The sequence below is a fragment of the Heterodontus francisci genome, chromosome 1 (genome assembly GCF_036365525.1).
Source record: "Heterodontus francisci isolate sHetFra1 chromosome 1, sHetFra1.hap1, whole genome shotgun sequence".
NCBI lineage: Eukaryota > Metazoa > Chordata > Chondrichthyes > Heterodontiformes > Heterodontidae > Heterodontus > Heterodontus francisci.
The window spans coordinates 6,053,499-6,073,569 of NC_090371.1; the positions used below are offsets into that span (position 1 = coordinate 6,053,499).

General features: G+C 49.8%; 1 protein-coding gene across 5 annotated transcripts in view; it reads right to left on the reverse strand.

Moving 5' to 3' along the window:
• The window catches only part of LOC137367113 (disintegrin and metalloproteinase domain-containing protein 12-like), a 544,479-nt gene that overhangs the window by 178,657 nt on the left and 345,751 nt on the right, over positions 1 to 20,071 (reverse strand). For all 5 annotated transcript variants that reach the window (XR_010973684.1, XM_068028577.1, XM_068028570.1 and 2 more), the window contains exon 15: positions 7,326 to 7,434. Coding sequence is in view for 4 of the 5 variants with exons in the window: in XM_068028577.1 (XP_067884678.1) it covers positions 7,326 to 7,434 (109 nt within the window). In the remaining variant the exon portion in view is untranslated. The remainder of the gene's footprint in view (positions 1 to 7,325; positions 7,435 to 20,071) is intronic.

Consider the following 20,071-nt stretch of genomic DNA (forward strand, 5'->3'; position numbering starts at 1 on the left):
GCGCCCCTCGATATCACTGACCACTCTGCTCCGGCCCTCGATATCACTGACCGCCCTGCTCCGGCCCTCGATATCACTGACCGCTCTGCTCCGGCCCTCGATATCACTGACCACTCTGCTCCGGCCCCTCGATATCATTAACCGCCCTGCTCCAGCCCCTCAATATACACGACCGCTCTGCTCCGGCCCTCGATATCACTGACCGGCCTGCGCCAGCCCCTCGATATCACTGACCGCTCTGCTCCGGCCCCTCGATATCACTGACTGCTCTGCTCCGGCCCTCGATATCACTGACCGCTCTGCTCCAGCCCCTCGATATCACTGACCGCTCTGCTCCAGCCCCTCGATATCACTGACCGCTCTGCTCTGGCCCCTCAATATCACAGACTGCTCTGCTCCGGCCCTCGATATCACTGACCGCTCTGCTCCGGCCCCTCAATATCACTGACTGCTCTGCTCCGGCCCTCGATATCACTGACCGCTCTGCTCCAGCCCCTCAATATCACTGACCGCTCTGCTCCAGCCCCTCAATATCACTGGCCGCTCTGCTCCGGCCCTCGATATCACTCACCGCCCTGCTCCAGCCCCTCAATATCACTGACCACTATGCTCCGGCCCCTGGATATCACTGACCGCCCTGCTCCAGCCCCTCAATATACACGACCGCTCTGCTCCGGCCCTCGATATTACTGACCGGCCTGCTCCGGCCCCTCGATATCACTGACCACTCTGCTCCGGCCCCTCGATATCATTGACCGCCCTGCTCCAGCCCCTCAATATACACGACCGCTCTGCTCCAGCCCTTCGATATCACTGACCGGCCTGCTCCGGCCCTCGATATCACTGACCGGCCTGCTCCGGCCCCTCGATATCACTGACCACTCTGCTCCGGCCCTCGATATCATTAACCGCCCTGCTCCAGCCCCTCGATATCACTGACCAGCCTGCTCCGGCCCTCGATATCACTGACCAGCCTGCTCCGGCCCTCGATATCACTGACCACTGTGCTCCGGCCCCTCGATATCATTAACCGCCCTGCTCCAGCCCCGCAATATACACGACCGCTCTGCTCCGCCCCTCGATATCACTGACCGCCCTGCTCCAGCCCCTCAATATACACGACCGCCCTGCTCCGGCCCTCGATATCACTGACCAGCCTGCTCCAGCCCTCGATATCACTGACCGCCCTGCTCCAGCCCCTCAATATACACGACCGCTCTGCTCCGGCCCTCGATATCACTGACCGCTCTGCTCCGCCCCTCGATATCACTGACCGCCCTGCTCCAGCCCCTCAATATACACGACCGCCCTGCTCCGGCCCTCGATATCACTGACCACTCTGCTCCGGCCCTCGATATCATTAACCGCCCTGCTCCAGCCCCTCAATATACACGACCGCCCTGCTCCGGCCCTCGATATCACTGACCAGCCTGCTCCGGCCCCTCGATATCACTGACCGCTCTGCTCCGGCCCTCGATATCGCTGACCACTCTGCTCCGGCCCCTCGATATCATTAACCGCCCTGCTCCAGCCACTCAATATACACGACCGCCCTGCTCCGGCCCTCGATATCACTGACCGCTCTGCTCCAGCCCTTGATATCGCTGACCACTCTGCTCCGGCCCCTCGATATCATTAACCGCCCTGCTCCAGCCCCTCAATATACACGACCGCTCTGCTCCGGCCCTCGATATCACTGACCGCTCTGCTTCGGCCCCTCGATATCACTGACTGCTCTGCTCCGGCCCTCGATATCACTGACCGCTCTGCTCCAGCCCCTCGATATCATTAACCGCTCTGCTCCAGCCCCTCGATATCACTGACCGCTCTGCTCTGGCCCCTCAATATCACAGACTGCTCAGCTCCGGCCCTCGATATCACTGACCGCTCTGCTCCGGCCCCTCAATATCACGGACTGCTCTGCTCCGGCCCTCGATATCACTGACCGCTCTGCTCCAGCCCCTCAATATCACTGACCGCTCTGCTCCGGCCCTCGCTATCACTGACCGCTCTGCTCCAGCCCCTCAATATCATTGACCACTCTGCTCCAGCCCCTCGATATCACTGACCACTCTGCTCCGGCCCCTCGATATCACTGACCACTATGCTCTGGCCCCTCGATATCACTGACCGGCCTGCTCCGGCCCCTCGATATCACTGACCGCCCTGCTCCAGCCCCTCAATATACACGACCGCTCTGCTCCGGCCCTCGATATTACTGACCGCCCTGCTCCGGCCCCTCAATATACACGACCGCTCTGCTCCGACCCTCGATATCACTGACCGGCCTGCTCTGGCCCCTCGATATCACTGACCACCCTGCTCCGGCCCCTCAATATACACGACCGCTCTGCTCCGGCCCCTCGATATCACTCACCGCCCTGCTCCGGCCCTCGATATTACTCACCACCCTGCTCCAGCCCCTCGATATCCCTGACCACCCTGCTCCAGCCCCTCAATATCACTGACCGCTCTGCTCCGGCCCTCGATATCCCTGACCACTCTGCTCCGGCCCCTCAATATACACGACCGCTCTGCTCCGGCCCTCGAAATCACTGACCACTCTGCTCCGGCCCTCGATATAACTGACCGCCCTGCTCCAGCCCCTCAATATACACGACCGCTCTGCTCCAGCCCTCGAAATCACTGACCACTCTGCTCCGGCCCTCGATATAACTGACCGCCCTGCTCCAGCCCCTCAATATACACGACTGCTCTACTCCGACCCTCGATATCACTGACCGGCCTGCTCTGGCCCCTCGATATCACTGACCGCCCTGCTCCGGCCCCTCAATATACACGACCGCTCTGCTCCGGCCCTCGATATTACTCACCACCCTGCTCCAGCCCCTCGATATCCCTGACCACCCTGCTCCAGCCCCTCAATATCACTGACCGCTCTGCTCCGGCCCTCGATATCACTGACCACTCTGCTTCGGCCCCTCAATATACACGACCGCTCTGCTCCAGCCCCTCGATATCCCTGACCGCTCTGCTCCGGCCCCTCGATATCACTGACCACTCTGCTCCGGCCCTCGATATCACTCACCACCCTGCTCCAGCCCCTCGATATCCCTGACCGCTCTGCTCCGGCCCCTCGATATCACTGACCGCTCTGCTCTGGCCCTCGATATCACTGACCGCTCTGCTCCGGCCCCTCGATATCACTGACTGCTCTGCTCCGGCCCCTCAATATCACTGACCGCTCTGCTCCAGCCCTCGATATCACTGACCGCTCTGCTCCAGCCCCTCAATATCACTGACTGCTCTGCTCCGGCCCTCGATATCACTGACCGCTCTGCTCCAGCCCCTCAATATCACTGACCGCTCTGCTCCGGCCCCTCGATATCATTCACCGCCCTGCTCTGGCAATCGATATCACTGACCGCTCTGCTCCAGCCCCTCAATATCACTGACCGCCCTGCTCCAGCCCCTCGATGTCCCTGACCACTCTGCTCCAGCCCCTCGATATCACTGACTGGCCTGCTCCGGCCGTCGATATCACTGACTGCCCTGCTCCAGCCCCTCGATGTCCCTGACCACTCTGCTCCAGCCCCTCGATATCACTGACCGGCCTGCTCCGGCCCTCGATATCACTGACTGCCCTGCTCCAGCCCCTCAATATCATTGATCACTCTTCTCCGGCCCCTCGATATCACTGACTGGACTGCTCCGGCCCTCAATATCACTGACCGGCCTGCTCCGGCCCTCGATATCACTGACCGGCCTGCTCCAGCCCCTCAATATCATTGACCACTCTGCTCCAGCCCCTCGATATCACTGACCACTCTGCTCCGGCCCCTCGATATCACTGACTGCCCTGCTCCAGCCCCTCGATATCACTGACCGTCCTGCTCCGGCCGCTCAATATACACGACCGCTCTGCTCCGGCCCTCGATATCACTTACCGGCCTGCTCCGGCCCCTCGATATCACTGACCGCCCTGCTCCGGCCGCTCAATATACACGACCGCTCTGCTCCGGCCCTCGATATCACTGACCGGCCTGCTCCGGCCCCTCGATATCACTGACCGCTCTGCTCCGGCCCCTCAATATACACGACTGCTCTGCTCCGGCCCCTCGATATCACTGACCGCCCTGCTCCGGCCCTCGATATTACTCACCACCCTGCTCCAGCCCCTCGATATCCCTGACCACCCTGCTCCAGCCCCTCAATATCACTGACCGCTCTGCTCCGGCCCTCGATATCACTGACCGCTCTGCTCCGGCCCTCGATATCACTGACCGCTCTGCTCCAGCCACTCGATATCACTGACCGCCCTGCTCCAGCCCCTCAATATACATGACCGCTCTGCTCCAGCCCCTCGATATCACTGACCGGCCTGCTCCGGCCCTCGATATCACTGACCACTCTGCTCCGGCCCCTCGATATCACTGACCGGCCTGCTCCGGCCCTCGATATCACTGACCACTCTGCTCCGGCCCCTCGATATCATTGACCGCCCTGCTCCAGCCCCTCAATATACACGACCGCTCTGCTCCAGCCCCTCGATATCACTGACCGCTCTGCTCCGGCCCTCGATATCACTGACCGCTCTGCTCCGGCCCCTCGATATCATTGACCGCCCTGCTCCAGCCCCTCAATATACACGACCGCTCTGCTCCGGCCCTCGATATCACTGACCGGCCTGCTCCTGCCCCTCGATATCTCTGACCGCTCTGCTCCGGCCTTCGATATCACTGACCACTCTGCTCCGGCCCCTCGATATCATTAACCGCCCTGCTCCAGCCCCTCGATATACACGACCCCTCTGCTCCGGCCCTCGATATCACTGACCGCTCTGCTCCGGCCCTCGATATCACTGACCACTCTGCTCCGGCCCCTCGATATCATTAACCGCCCTGCTCCAGCCCCTCGATATACACGACCACCCTGCTCCGGCCCTCGATATCACTGACCAGCCTGCTCCGGCCCCTCGATATCACTGACCACTCTGCTCCGGCCCCTCGATATCATTAACCGCCCTGCTCCAGCCCCTCAATATACACGACCGCTCTGCTCCGGCCCTCGATATCACTGACCACTCTGCTCCGGCCCTCGATATCATTAACCGCCCTGCTCCGGCCCTTGATATCACTGACCGGCCTTCTCCGGCCCCTCGATATCATTGACTGCCCTGCTCCAGCCCCTCAATATACACGACCGCTCTGCTCCGGCCCTCGATATCGCTGACCGCCCTGCTCCAGCCCCTCGATATCACTGACCGGCCTGCTCCGGCCCTCGATATCATTGACCGCCCTGCTCCAGCCCCTCGATATCACTGACCGCTCTGCTCCGGCCCTCGATATCACTGACCGCCCTGCTCCAGCCCCTCGATATCACTGACCGCTCTGCTCCGGACCTTGATATCACTGACCACTCTGCTCCAGCCCCTCAATATCACTGTGCGAGGCAAGTTCTTTACACAGAGGGTGGTGAGTGCCTGGAACTTGCTGCCAGGGGAGGTGGTGGAAGCAGATACGATAGCGACGTTTAAGAGACATCTTGACAAATACATGAATAGGAAGGGAATAGAGGGATACGGACCCCGGAAGTGCAGAAGGTGTTAGTTTAGGCAGGCTTGGAGGGCCAAATGGCCTGTTTCTGTTCTTTGTTCTTTGTTCTCATGGTGTGGGGGTAACATATTGGCATGGATAGAAGATTAGTTAGCTAACAAGAAACAAAGAGTAGGCATAAATGGGTCATTTTCTGGTTAGCAAGATGTAACGAGTGGTCTGTCACAGGGATCTTTGCTGGGACCTCAACTTTTTACAATTTATATAAATGACTGATGAAGGGACTGAAGGTTTGTTTGCTAAATTTGCTGATGACTCAAAGATAGGTAGGAAAGTAACTTGTGAAGATGACATAAGGAGGCTACAAAGGGATATAAATAGGTTAAGTGAGTGGGCAAAGACCTGGCAAATGGAGTATAATGTGGGAAAATGGGTAATTGTCCACTTTGGCAGGAAGGAAAAAAAAGAAGTATATTATCTAAACGGTGAGAGATTGCAGAGCTCTGAGATACAGAGGGACCTGGGTGTCCTGGTGCATGAATCGCAAAAGGTTAGTATGCAGGTACAGCAAGTAGTTAGGAAAGCTAATAGAATGTTGTCGTTTATCGCGAGGGGAACTGAATACAAAAGTAGGGAGGTTATGCTTCAGTTATACAGGGCATTGGTGAGACCACATCTGGAGTACTGTGTACAATACTGGTCTCCTTATTTAAGGAAGGATGTAAATGCATTGGAGGCAGTACAGAGAAGGTTTACTAGACTAATACCTGGAATGGGTGGGTTGTCTTATGAGGAAAGATTGGACAGACTAGGCTTGTATCCACTGGAATTTAGAAAAGTAAGAGGCAACTTGATTGAAACATATAAGATCCTGAGGGGTCTTGACAGGGTGGATGTGGAAAGGATGTTTCCCCTGTGGGAGAATCTAGAACTAGGGGTCACTGTTTAAAAATAAGGAGTCACCCATTTAAGACAGAGATGAGGAGAAATTTTTTTCTCTCAGAGGGTTGTGAGTCTTTGGAATTCTCTTCCTCAAAAGGCAGTGGAAGCAGAGTCTTTGAATATTTTTAAGGCAGAGGGAATAGATTCTTGATAAGCAAGGGGGTGAAAGGTTATCGGGGTAGAGGGGAATGTAGAGTAATCAGTTCAGGCCATGAACTTATTGAATAGCGGAGCAGACTCGAGGGGCCGAGTGACCTAATCCTGCTCCTAATTTGTATGTTTGTATGTTATCCTTCCTCTTTGTCTCATTTTGCTTAATCAATGTCCTAATCAGGTAAATAATTTGCCTTCAATTCCATGAGTTCCAAATTTAGCTAGCAGTCTTTGAGAGACTTTATCAAATGCCTTCTCGAAGTCCATGTAAATAACATCCACAGACATTCCCCTGTCCACTAATTTAGACACTTCTTCAAAAAATTTAAACAGGTTCATCTGACTGATCGACCCTTTACAAATCCATGCTGATTCTCTTTAATCAGCTGACACACACACACGTGAAAAAAACACACAAACTGACACATGCCACCGACACACACTCACACACACATCTTCCCGATTATCCAGACGATTTCTGGGAAAAACTGGAAATCCAATCCCTCCAGGTTTTTAATCAATGACCCATTAATGAAGTCCTTATGTTGTTGGTTCAACTTGCTTTGACGTTGTGACCAGGTCTCCCTGATTTCTCCAGATGAAACTTCATTACATCATCATTTAGAATATAAATCAGCACAATCTTTTCAATTACTCAAAGTATAAAATTCCTGCATTAATTCTACACAAGTTGGATTTTTCTGTCAAACTTACTCTGTCCGGCACTTTATATACTCATCATTTTCATCCTTGCCGCAGTTCCCAAAATCATTTCCTTGTTTATTCGTAAGTTTATAACAAACTTCTTCAGCAGACCTCGCACCTGTCAGAGAGAAAGTGAGAGAATTACAGAGATTCTACAGAACCGAAACTGGCCATTACGTCCTAACTGGTCCATGTCATTTGAACCTCCTCCCCAGCCTGCCCCCACTGAGAAGGAGAAGGGGTATTGGAGAATGTGACTCACAGCGGAACAGAATGTCTGAAATGGAGAGAACAAGACAGGCAAAGCAATTGACTAAAATACAACAACAACAGCTTGTATTTATATACCACCTTGACTGCAATAAAACATCCCAAGGCATTTCACCTGAGTATTATAAAACAAAATATGTCATCGGGCAACAGAAAGAGATTTTAGGGCAGTTAACCAAAGGGGGTTTCAAGAAGTGTCTTAAAGCAGGAGAGAGGTAGAGAGATAGAGAGGTTTAGGAAGGAAATTCCAGAGTTTAGGTTTTGGTAACTGAAGGTGCAGCCACCAATGGTGACACAATTAAAATCAGGGATGGTCAAGAGGTTAGAATTAGAGGAGTACAGATATCTTGGAGGTTTGTGCGGCTGGATGAGATTACAGAGATTGCGGGGGCGTTGGGGGAGGGGCAGTGAGGCCATGGAGGGGTTTAAAAACAAGGATAGGAATTTAAAAACTGAGGTGTTGTTTAACCAGGAGTCAATGTAAGACAGTGAGCCCAGGGGCGATAGGTAAACAGGAAAACAGGATGTGCTGCGAGAAAGGATACCGGCAGCAGAGTTTTGGATGACCTCAAGTTTACGTGACGTTAGAAATTGAGAGGCTGGCGAGACGTGCATTGGAATAGTCAAAGCTACAGCAACAAAGACATGGACGAGGGTTTCAGCAACAAAGGAGCTGAGGCAGGAGAGGAGTCGAGTGATGTTTCAGTGTGGAAATAGTCAGGTCTAGTGATGTAGTGGATAAGTGGTCAGAAGCTCATCTCAAGGTGAAATGTGACACCAAGATTGCAAACAGTCTGATTCAACATCATACTGTTGCCAGGGAGAGAGATGGAGTCGGTGATGAGGAAATGGAATTTGTAACCTTTTAATGCCAGCACGAAGAAGAGTTCATGCTCATGCTATCTCACTCACTCCATTCCCTTTCCTGGCAAGTGCCAACATAATGCCAGTTACACGTGTTTTGATTTTTCTCCAGCTGCTCTTTATAAGCAGGTCGGTCTGGTTTTTACCAGCACCAGTCTTGACCCAGTCACAGTGAAGTGAATGGGTCCAGGAGTGAGGACCTGCCCTCTGAGATACAGACCCTTAGAAAATAGGCGACAGGTTTAGATAGAGGATCTGGATCGGCGCAGGCTTGGAGGGCCGAAGGGCCTGTTCCTGTGCTGTAATTTTCTTTGTTCTTTGTTCTGATGTCGGCTACTCTCCTCTAGGAAAGTCCCACGCTGTCACTCTCCTTCAGACTCTATCAGCAAGGTCACCATGAACTCACAGGGAATTGTGGGTGCTTTGAGGCTCAGGGCTCCATCCAATCACATATGTACACTTGACAAATCTCATAGAATCATAAAATAGTTACAGAACAGAAGAAGGCCATTCAGTCCGTCAAGCCATGCTGGCTCTCTGAATGAGCAACTCACCTAGTCCTACTCCCCCGACTCTTCCCCATAGCTCTGAAAATTTTTTCTCTTCAGGTACTTATCCAATTCCCTTTTGAAAGTCATGCCTGAATCTGTTTCCACCATATTCTCAGGCAGTGGACTCCAGATCATAAACATTCACTTTGTAAAAGTGGTTTTCCTCATGTTACCGTTTGCAATCACTTTAAATCTTTACTTCCCAACCCTTCCACCAAAGGGAACCATTTCTCCCAATCTACTCTGCTGTCATGGTCCTGTAGTTTTTTTCTCTGGGGAAAATGTGGTGTGTCTTTAAGGCTGGAAAAGGAGCCGTACTGCTTTAAGAACCAGTAAGCCTCAGGAGTTAGACAAAATGCATTTTTGGATGCCGTTGGAGACAGCCATTTGGAGACTGCGATTCAAAGGGTGAACAAAGAACAAAGAACAGTACAGCACAGGAACAGGCCATTCGGCCCTCCAAGCCTGCGCCGATCTTGATGCCTGCCTAAACTAAAACCTTCTGCACTTCCGGTGTCCGTATCCCTCTATTCCCATCCTAACCATGTATTTGTCAAGATGCCTCTTAAACGTCGCTATCGTACCTGCTTCCACCACCTCCCCCGGCAGCAAGTTCCAGGCACTCACCACCCTCTGTGTAAAAACTTGCCTCACACATCCCCTCTAAACTTTGCCCCTCGCACCTTAAACCTATGCCCCCTAGTAACTGACTCTTCCACCCTGGGAAAAAGCTTCTGACTATCCACTCTGTCCATGCCACTCATAATTTTGTAAACCTCTATCATGTCGCCCCTCCACCTCCGTCATTCCAGTGAAAACAATCCGAGTTTATCCAACCTCTCCTTGTGGCTAATGCCCTCCAGACCAGGCAACATCCTGGTAAACCTCTTCTGTACCCTCTCCAAAGCCTCCACGTCCTTCTGGTAGTGTGGCGACCAGAATTGCACGCAATATTCTAAGCATGGCCTAACTAAAGTTCAGTACAACTGCAGCATGACTTGCTAATTTTTATACTCTATGCCCCGACCGATGAAGGCAAGCATGCCGAATGCCTTCTTGACTATCTTATCCACCTGCGTTGCCACTTTCAGTGACCTGTGGACCTGTACGCCCAGATCTCTCTGCCTGTCAATACTCCTAAGGGTTCTGCCATTTACTGTATACCTCCCACCTGCATTAGACCTTCCAAAATGCATTACCTCATATTTGTCCGGATTAAACTCCATCTGCCATTTCTCCGCCCAAGTCTCCAACCGATCTATATCCTGCTGTTTCCTCTGACAATCCTCATCAGTATCCGCAACTCCACCAACCTTTGTGTCGTCTGCAAACTTACTAATCAGATCAGCTGCATTTTCCTCCAAATCATTTATATATACTACAAACAGCAAAGGTCCCAGCACTGATCCCTGCGGAACACCACTAGTCACATCCCTCCATTCAGAAAAGCACCCTTCCACTGCTGCCCTCTGTCTTCTATGACCGAGCCAGTTCTGTATCCATCTGACCGAACCAGTTCTGTATCCATCTGACCGAGCCAGTTCTGTATCCATTATTTTCGTTACCTTGGATACAGCCACAGGGGCTGAGCATCAAGCGATACATTTGTTACAATTCAATTTTGAACCGGATTTTTAGTTGATGACAGTCTGTTCAAACAGAGAACACAGACAGCTGGTGTTACCATCTGAAAGAAGAGCTCTCAGCTGTTTAAACTGAAGGAAGAGAATTTTGTCTGTTTAATTATCATTATCCCTCAAAATTCTAAAACATAGTCAAGCTAAAACAGAGATCTCTGGTAATTTAATCTGAAAGAGCAGAAGTTAGAATGTGACAATCTTTTATCCCTCAAAAACTCTAAAGCCAAATTAATTCATTTAAAAAGTGTTTGCAAGTCATTAATTGTTGAAATTCGTTGAAGGAAGGAAAGCACCACTTACTGCTGGTATTTGACTATGGACTGTTCCCCTGTGAAAGAACCTTTTTTTCTCATTGGACGGCTGTGAGGACTTCAAGCAACATTGGACTTTAAATTTGCAAGGACTCTAATTTTTTCCATTTTAAATGCGTTTAAGAATATAGTTTTTTTAAAATTAAACAGTTAATTTGCTGACTTAAAGACACCTGGTTTGGTTAGCATCATTCAGGGGTTAATAGATGGTACAACTTCGCTGGGTCTTTCTTTAATTTGGAACGTTTAAAATGATATGTTAGGCGATCTGTGGAGGGATGGGACTGAATTAACAGTGCATTTTTCCCACCACAATCAGAAACGTATATTTTGATTTGGGGCTTTGACTGGAGCAGTCGGTTGAATCATATTTATTGGGGGCTCATTCGGGATTTGAATCATATTAATTAGGAGCTCGCTCGAGATTTAAATCACATATTAATTGGGTTTCTGGATTTGAATCATATCTTAATTCGGGGCTCGCATCTGGGATCAGAATCTGACAAATTTGGAGGGCTCGCATTTGGAATCATAGTACTTATTCGTCTCTGGGAGAACATATTAAAATTGTAGTCCTGCGATTGGGATCATATTAATTGCTCTCGAGTCTGGAATCTTATCAATTCGAAATTCAATTGTTGGGATCTAAATCTAACACAAATTACAAAGAAATTTAAAAAAGGTCTCTTGTATAAGAAGGTACAGTCTATACTATTGTTATGGCATGAGTGGTTGTAGCAGAGTTTTTGGGAAAGCAGAATGTTCCCGAGTGACTTGGTAACTTTAACTAAGAACAAATTAAAAGAATTGGCAGCGAAATTGGGGTTGGAATTGAAATCAGGTGCCAAAAAAGCAAAGATAATTGACATAATAGCTAAACATCTGGAATTAGCAGACGATAATGATGATGCTGATACAGATGAAGGGAAACACGAGGAAAAAGAAAGGGAATACGAGCGACAAGTAGGTAGTAGGTTTGAGAGTGATGCAGTGGAATTGGCTAGGATTCAGTTAGAAACAAAAAAACTGGAGCGTCAGCAGGAAAAAGAATTAAGAAACCTTAAATTGGAAAAAGAGGAAAGAGAAAAAGAGAGCATTTCGGAGAGAAAGTGAAAAAGAAGAGAGGGAATTTAAGTTAAAAGAGATGGAACTAAGACAAAAGGGTAGTCTTGAATCCAGTGAAAATTCGGGTCAGGAAGAATCTGAATTTAGATCAGGGCCCAGCGCGAAGTTGTTTAAATTAATACAGGCTCTTCCTAAGTTCGAGGAAAGAGGCATTTTTCATATCTTTTGAAAAAATAGCCAAACAGATGAAATGGCCGAAAGAAAGCTGGACATTGCTCATGCAGGGCAGGCTGGTAGGCAGAGCTCATGAAGCTTAGAGTTGGGGCATAGAGTATAAAAATTGGCAAGACATGCTGCAGCTGTACAGAACTTTAGTTAGGCCACACTTAGAATATTGCGTGCAATTCTGGTCACCACACCACCAGAAGTACGTGGAGGCTTTGGCGAGGGTACAGAAGAGGTTTACCAGGATGTTGCCTGGTCTGGAGGGCATTAACTATGAGGAGAGGTTGGAAAAACTCGGATTGTTTTCACTGGAGCGACGGAGGTGGAGGGGCGACATGATAGAGGTTTACAAAATTATAAGCGGCATGGACAGAGTGGATAGTCAGAAGCTTTTTCCCAGGGTGGAAGAGTCAGTTACTGGGGGACATAGGTTTAAGGTGCGAGGGGCAAAGTTTAGAGGGGATGTGCGAGGCAAGTTCTTTACACAGAGGGTGGTGAGTGCCTGGAACTTGCTGCCGGGGGAGGTGGTGGAAGCAGGTACGATAGCGACGTTTAAGAGACATCTTGACAAATATATGAATAGAACAAAGAACAAAGAACAATGAAAATTACAGCACAGGAACAGGCCCTTCGGCCCTCCAAGCCTGCGCCGATCCAGATCCTCTATCTAAACGTGTCGCCTATTTTCTAAGGGTCTGTATCTCTTTACTTCCTGCCCATTCATGTATCTGTCTAGATACATCTTAAAAGACGTTATCGTGCCCGTGTCTACCACCTCCGCTGGCAATGTGTTCCAGGCACCCACCACCCTCTGCGTAAAGAACTTTCCACGCATATCCCCCCAAAACATTTCCCCTCTCACTTTGAACTCGTGTCCCCTAGTAATTGAATCCCCCACTCTGGGAAAAAGCTTCTTGCTATCCACCCTGTCTATACCTCTCATGATTTTGTACACCTCAATCAGGTCCCCCCTCAACCTCCGTCTTTCTAATGAAAATAATCCTAATCTACTCAACCTCTCTTCATAGCTAGCGCCCTCCATACCAGGCAACATCCTGGTGAACCTCCTCTGCACCCTCTCCAAAGCATCCACATCCTTTTGGTAATGTGGCGACCAGAACTGCACGCAGTATTCCAAATGTGGCCGAAGCAAAGTCCTATACAACTGTAACATGACCTGCCAACTCTTGTACTCAATATCCCGTCCGATGAAGGAAAGCATGCCGTATGCCTTCTTGACCACTCTATTGACCTGCGTTGCCACCTTCAGGGAACAATGGACCTGAACACCCAAATCTCTCTGTACATCAATTTTCCCCAGAACTTTTCCATTTACTGAATAGTTCACTCTTGAATTGGATCTTTCAAAATGCATCACCTCGCATTTACCCTGATTGAACTCCATCTGCCATTTCTCTGCCCAACTCTCCAATCTCTCTATATTCTGCTGTATTCTCTGACAGTCCCCTTCACTATCTGCTACTCCACCAATCTTAGTGTCATCTGCAAACTTGCTAATCAGACCACCTATACTTTCCTCCAAATCATTTATGTATATCACAAACAACAGTGGTCCCAGCACGGATCCCTGTGGAACACCACTGGTCACACGTCTCCATTTTGAGAAACTCCCTTCCACTGCTACTCTCTGTCTCCTGTTGCCCAGCCAGTTCTTTATCCATCTAGCTAGTGCACCCTGGACCCTATGTGCATTCACTTTCTCCATCAGCCTACCATGGGGAACCTTATCAAACGCCTTACTGAAGTCCATGTATATGACATCTACAGCCCTTCCCTCATCAATCAACTTCGTCACTTCCTCAAAGAATTCTATTAAATTGGTAAGACATGACCTTCCCTGCACAAAACCATGTTGCCTATCACTGATAGGCCCATTTTCTTCCAAATGGGAATAGATCTTATCCCTCAGTATCTTCTCCAGCAGCTTCCCTACCACTGACGTCAGGCTCACCGGTCTATAATTACCTGGATTATCCCTGCTACCCTTCTTAAACAAGGGGACAACATTAGCAATTCTCCAGTCCTCCGGCACCTCACCCGTGTTTAAGGATGCTGAAAAGATATCTGTTAAGGCCCCAGCTATTTCCTCTCTCGCTTCCCACAGAACCTGGGATAGATCCCATCCGGACCTGGGGACTTGTCCACCTTAATGTCTTTTAGAATACCCAACACTTCCTCCCTCCTTATGCTGACTTGACCTAGAGTGATCAAACATCTGTCCCTAACCTCAACATCCGTTATGTCCCTCTCCTCGGTGAATACCGATGCAAAGTACTCGTTTAGAATCTCACCCATTTTCTCTGACTCCACGCATAACCTTCCACCTTTGTCCTTGAGTGGGCCAATCCTTTCTCTAGTTACCCTCTTGCTCCTTATATATGAATAAAAGGCTTTGGGATTTTCCTTAACCCTGTTTGCTAAAGATATTTCATGACCCCTTTTAGCTCTCTTAATTCCTCGTTTCAGATTGGTCCTACATTCCCGATATTCTTTCAAAGCTTCGTCTTTCTTCAGCCGCCTAGACCTTATGTATGCTTCCTTTTTCCTCTTAGCTCGTCTCACAATTTCACCTGTCATCCATGGTTCCCTAATCTTGCTATTTCTTGCCAATAGGATGGGAATAGAGGGATACGGTCCCCGGAAGTGCAGAAGGTGTTAGTTTAGGCAGGCATCAAGATCGGCGCAGGCTTGGAGGGCCGAATGGCCTGTTCCTGTGCTGTACTGTTCTTTGTTCTTTGTTCTAATGCCAGGCTTCCTGAAGAGGCTTCTGCAGGTTATGAGATGGCAAAAAAGGCTATTCTGTCTGCGTATGAGTTAGTCCCTGAAGCTTACAGTCAGAAGTTTAGGAACTTATGGAGATTGGCTGGGCAGACATATTTAGAGTTTGAGAGGGTGAAGCAGATGAATTTTGACCGTTGGATCTGAATCCCCCACTATCAACATCCTGGGGGCTACCATTGACCAGAAACTGAATTGGAGCAGCCATATAAATACCGTGGCTACAAGAACAGGTCATAGGCTAGGCATCCTGCGGTGAGTGACTCAACTCCTGACTCCCCAAAGCCTCTCCACCATCCACAAGGCACAAGCAAGGAGTGTGATGGAATACTCTCCACTTGCCTGGATGGGTGCAGCTCCAACAACACTCTAAAGGCTTGACACCATCCATGACAAAGCAGCCCGCTTGATTGGCACACCACCCACAAACATTCATTCCCTCCATCCCCGAGGCACAGTGGCAGCAGTGTGTACCATCTACAAGATGCACTGCAGCAATGCACCAAGGCTCCTTCGACAGCATCTTCCAAACCCGCGACCTCTACCAACTAGAAGGACAAGGGCAGCAACTGCATGGGAACATCACCACCTGCAAGTTCCCCTCCAAGTCACACACCATCCAGACTTGGAACTATATCACCGTTCCTTCACTGTCGCTGGGTCAAAATCCTGGAACTCCCTTCCGAACAGCACTGTGGGTGTACCTACCCCACATGGACTGCAGCGGTTCAAGAAGGCAGCTCACCACCACCTTCTCAAGGGCAATTAGGGATGGACAATAAATGCTGGCCTGACCAGCGACGCCCACATCCCAGGAACTAATAAATAAAATACAAGAAATAGGAGCAGGAGTAGACCATATGACCCATCGGGCTGATCTTAGGCTTCAATTAAACTTTCCCACCCGCTCACCATATCCCTTGATTCTCGAGACTCCAAAAATCTGTTTACCCCAGCCTTAAATTCAACAATGGATCATCCACAACCCTCTGAGTGAACTAATTTCTCCTCATCTCAGTCCTAAATGATCGCCCCCTTATTTAGTTTTAGTTTTAGTTTTTTAGTTTTAGAGATACAGCACTGAAACAGGCCCTTCGGCCCACTGAGTCTGTGCCGACCATCAACCACCCATTTATACTCATCCTACACTAATTCCATATTCCTACCACATCTCCACCTGTCCCTATATTTCCCTACCACCTACCTATACTAGGGGCAATTTATAATGGCCAATTTACCTATCAACCTGCAAGTCTTTTGGCATGTGGGAGGAAACCGGAGCACCCGGAGGAAACCCACACAGACGCAGGGAGAACTTGCAAACTCCACACAGGCAGTACCCGGAATTGAACCCGGGTCGCTGGAGCTGTGAAGCTGCGGTGCTAACCACTGCGCTCCTGTGCAGCCCTATCCTGAGACTGCCCCCACATTTCAGATTCTCTAAACAGCAGAAATAATCTCTCAGTGTCTACCCTATGCAGCCCCTTCAGAATCTTATATGTTTCAATGAGATTGCCCGTCATTCTTCTGAACTCCAGAGAATACAGGCCCAACCTACTCAGCCTCTCATCAGAGGACAACCCCATCATCCCAGGGACCAATCTAGTAAACCTTCGCTGAACCACCTCCAATGCAAGTATGTCCTTCCTTAAATGTGGAGACCAAAATGGCACACAGTACTCTAGATGTGGTCTCACCAAAACCCTGCACAAGTGCAGCAACATATGGACCTCTGGCTGGTCAGCCAGCTCCTTCAGAATGTTCTGCAGCTGCTCAGTGACATCCTGGACTCTGGAATCAGGGAGGCAACATAACATTCCCCATTCACACCTGTGACTGCAGAAACACCTGTCTGTTCCTCTAACTATAGAATCCCCTATCACTATTGCTTTCTTAATATTCTTCCTGCCCCGTCTGTACAGCTGAGCCACTCTGTGGACCTGGACTAGGAGTCAGAATTAGAGAGTCATTTACAGCACAGCAGGAGGCCATTCAGCCCATCGAGTCCATGCCGGCTCCCCACAGAGGGAGCCAGTCAGTCCCACTCCCCTGCTCTATCCCCGCAGCCCTGCAAGTTTATTTTCTTCACATGTCCATTCAATTTCCTTTTGAAATCATTGTCTCTGCCTTCGACACCCTCATATACAGCGAGTTCCAGGTCATTACCACTCACTGCGAATAAAATTTCTTCTTCACATTCCCTTTGCAAATCGAGCCCAAGGCCTTAAATTTGTGTCCCCTAGTCCTTGTACGATTTACTAATGGGAATAGATTTGCTTTGTCCACATTATCCAAATCTATAAAAATCTTGTCCCCCTCTATCAAATCTCCCCTCAATCTCCTTCACTCCGAGGAGATCAAACCCCAGCTTCTCCAACCTAACCTTGTAGGTTAAACCCCTCATCCCTGGAACCATTCTAGTAAATCTCCTCTGCACCCTCTCAAGGACCTTCACATCCTTCCGGAAGTGTGGTGTACACTCCCCAGATGAACCATCACCCTCACCAGTATTTGTTGTTTGCATGCAGGGGATTCATGCACAACCTGCCTGATTCTTCATCACTGTCTGCTCTGAAACTCGGAGCTCAAACTCTGAAACCCGGACCTCAAACTCTGAAACTCGGAGCTCAAACTCTGAAACCCGGACCTCAAACACTGAAACCCGGACCTCAAACTCTGAAACCCGGAGCTCAAACACTGAAACTCGGAGCTCAAACTCTGAAACTCGGAGCTCAAACTCTGAAACCCGGAGCTCAAACTCTGAAACCCGGAGCTCAAACTCTGAAACCCGGACCTCAAACACTGAAACTCGGAGCTCAAACTCTGAAACCCGGACCTCAAACTCTGAAACCCGGACCTCAAACACTGAAACTCGGAGCTCAAACTCTGAAACTCGGAGCTCAAACTCTGAAACTCGGAGCTCAAACACTGAAACTCGGACCTCAAACACTGAAACTCGGAGCTCAAACTCTGAAACTCGGAGCTCAAACACTGAAACTCGGACCTCAAACTCTGAAACCCGGAGCTCAAACTCTGAAACTCGGAGCTCAAACTCTGAAACCCGGACCTCAAACACTGAAACTCGGAGCTCAAACTCTGAAACCCGGACCTCAAACACTGAAACCCGGACCTCAAACACTGAAACTCGGAGCTCAAACTCTGAAACCCGGACCTCAAACTCCGAAACCCGGAGCTCAAACTCTGAAACCCGGACCTCAAACACTGAAACTCGGACCTCAAACACTGAAACCCGGACCTCAAACACTGAAACTCGGACCTCAAACTCTGAAACTCGGAGCTCAAACACTGAAACCCGGACCTCAAACTCTGAAACCCGGACCTCAAACTCTGAAACCCGGAGCTCAAACACTGAAACTCGGAGCTCAAACACTGAAACTCGGAGCTCAAACTCTGAAACTCGGAGCTCAAACACTGAAACTCGGAGCTCAAACACTGAAACTCGGAGCTCAAACTCTGAAACTCGGAGCTCAAACTCTAAAACCTGGACCTCAAACTCTGAAACCCGGAGCTCAAACTCTGAAACCCGCACCTCAAACACTGAAACTCGGACCTCAAACTCTGAAACCCGGACCTCAAACTCTGAAACCCGGAGCTCAAACTCTGAAACCCGGACCTCAAACTCTGAAACCCGGAGCTCAAACTCTGAAACCCGGACCTCAAACACTGAAACTCGGAGCTCAAACTCTGAAACCCGGACCTCAAACTCTGAAACCCGGAGCTCAAACTCTGAAACCCGGACCTCAAACACTGAAACTCGGAGCTCAAACTCTGAAACCCGGACCTCAAACACTGAAACTCGGAGCTCAAACACTGAAACCCGGACCTCAAACACTGAAACTCGGAGCTCAAACTCTGAAACTCGGAGCTCAAACTCTGAAACCCGGACCTCAAACACTGAAACTCGGAGCTCAAACTCTGAAACTCGGAGCTCAAACTCTGAAACCCGGACCTCAAACACTGAAACTCGGACCTCAAACTCTGAAACCCGGACCTCAAACACTGAAACTCGGAGCTCAAACTCTGAAACCCGGACCTCAAACACTGAAACTCGGACCTCAAACTCTGAAACTCGGAGCTCAAACACTGAAACCCGGACCTCAAACACTGAAACTCGGACCTCAAACTCTGAAACCCGGACCTCAAACACTGAAACTCGGAGCTCAAACTCTGAAACCCGGAGCTCAAACTCTGAAACCCGGACCTCAAACTCTGAAACCCGGAGCTCAAACTCTGAAACCCGGACCTCAAACTCTGAAACCCGGACCTCAAACACTGAAACCCGGACCTCAAACTCTGAAACCCGGACCTCAAACACTGAAACTCGGAGCTCAAACTCTGAAACCCGGACCTCAAACACTGAAACTCGGACCTCAAACTCTGAAACTCGGAGCTCAAACTCTGAAACTCGGAGCTCAAACTCTGAAACCCGGAGCTCAAACTCTGAAACCCGGAGCTCAAACACTGAAACCCGGACCTCAAACACTGAAACTCGGACCTCACACTCTGAAACTCGGAGCTCAAACTCTGAAACTCGGAGCTCAAACTCTGAAACTCGGAGCTCAAACTCTGAAACTCGGACCTCAAACACTGAAACTCGGACCTCAAACTCTGAAACTCGGAGCTCAAACTCTGAAACTCGGAGCTCAAACTCTGAAACTCGGACCTCAAACACTGAAACCCGGACCTCAAACTCTGAAACCTGGACCTCAAACTCTGAAACTCGGAGCTCAAACTCTGAAACTCGGCCCTCAAACTCTGAAGCCCGGACCTCAAACTCTGAAACCCGGACCACAAACTCTGAAACCCGGACCTCAAACTCTAAAACCTGGACCTCAAACTCTGAAACTCGGAGCTCAAACTCTGAAGCCCGGACCTCAAACTCTGAAACCCGGACCACAAACTCTGAAACCCGGACCTCAAACTCTGAAACCCGGACCTCAAACTCTGAAACCCAGACCTCAAACTCTGAAACCCAGACCTCAAACTCTGAAACCCGGACCTCACACTCT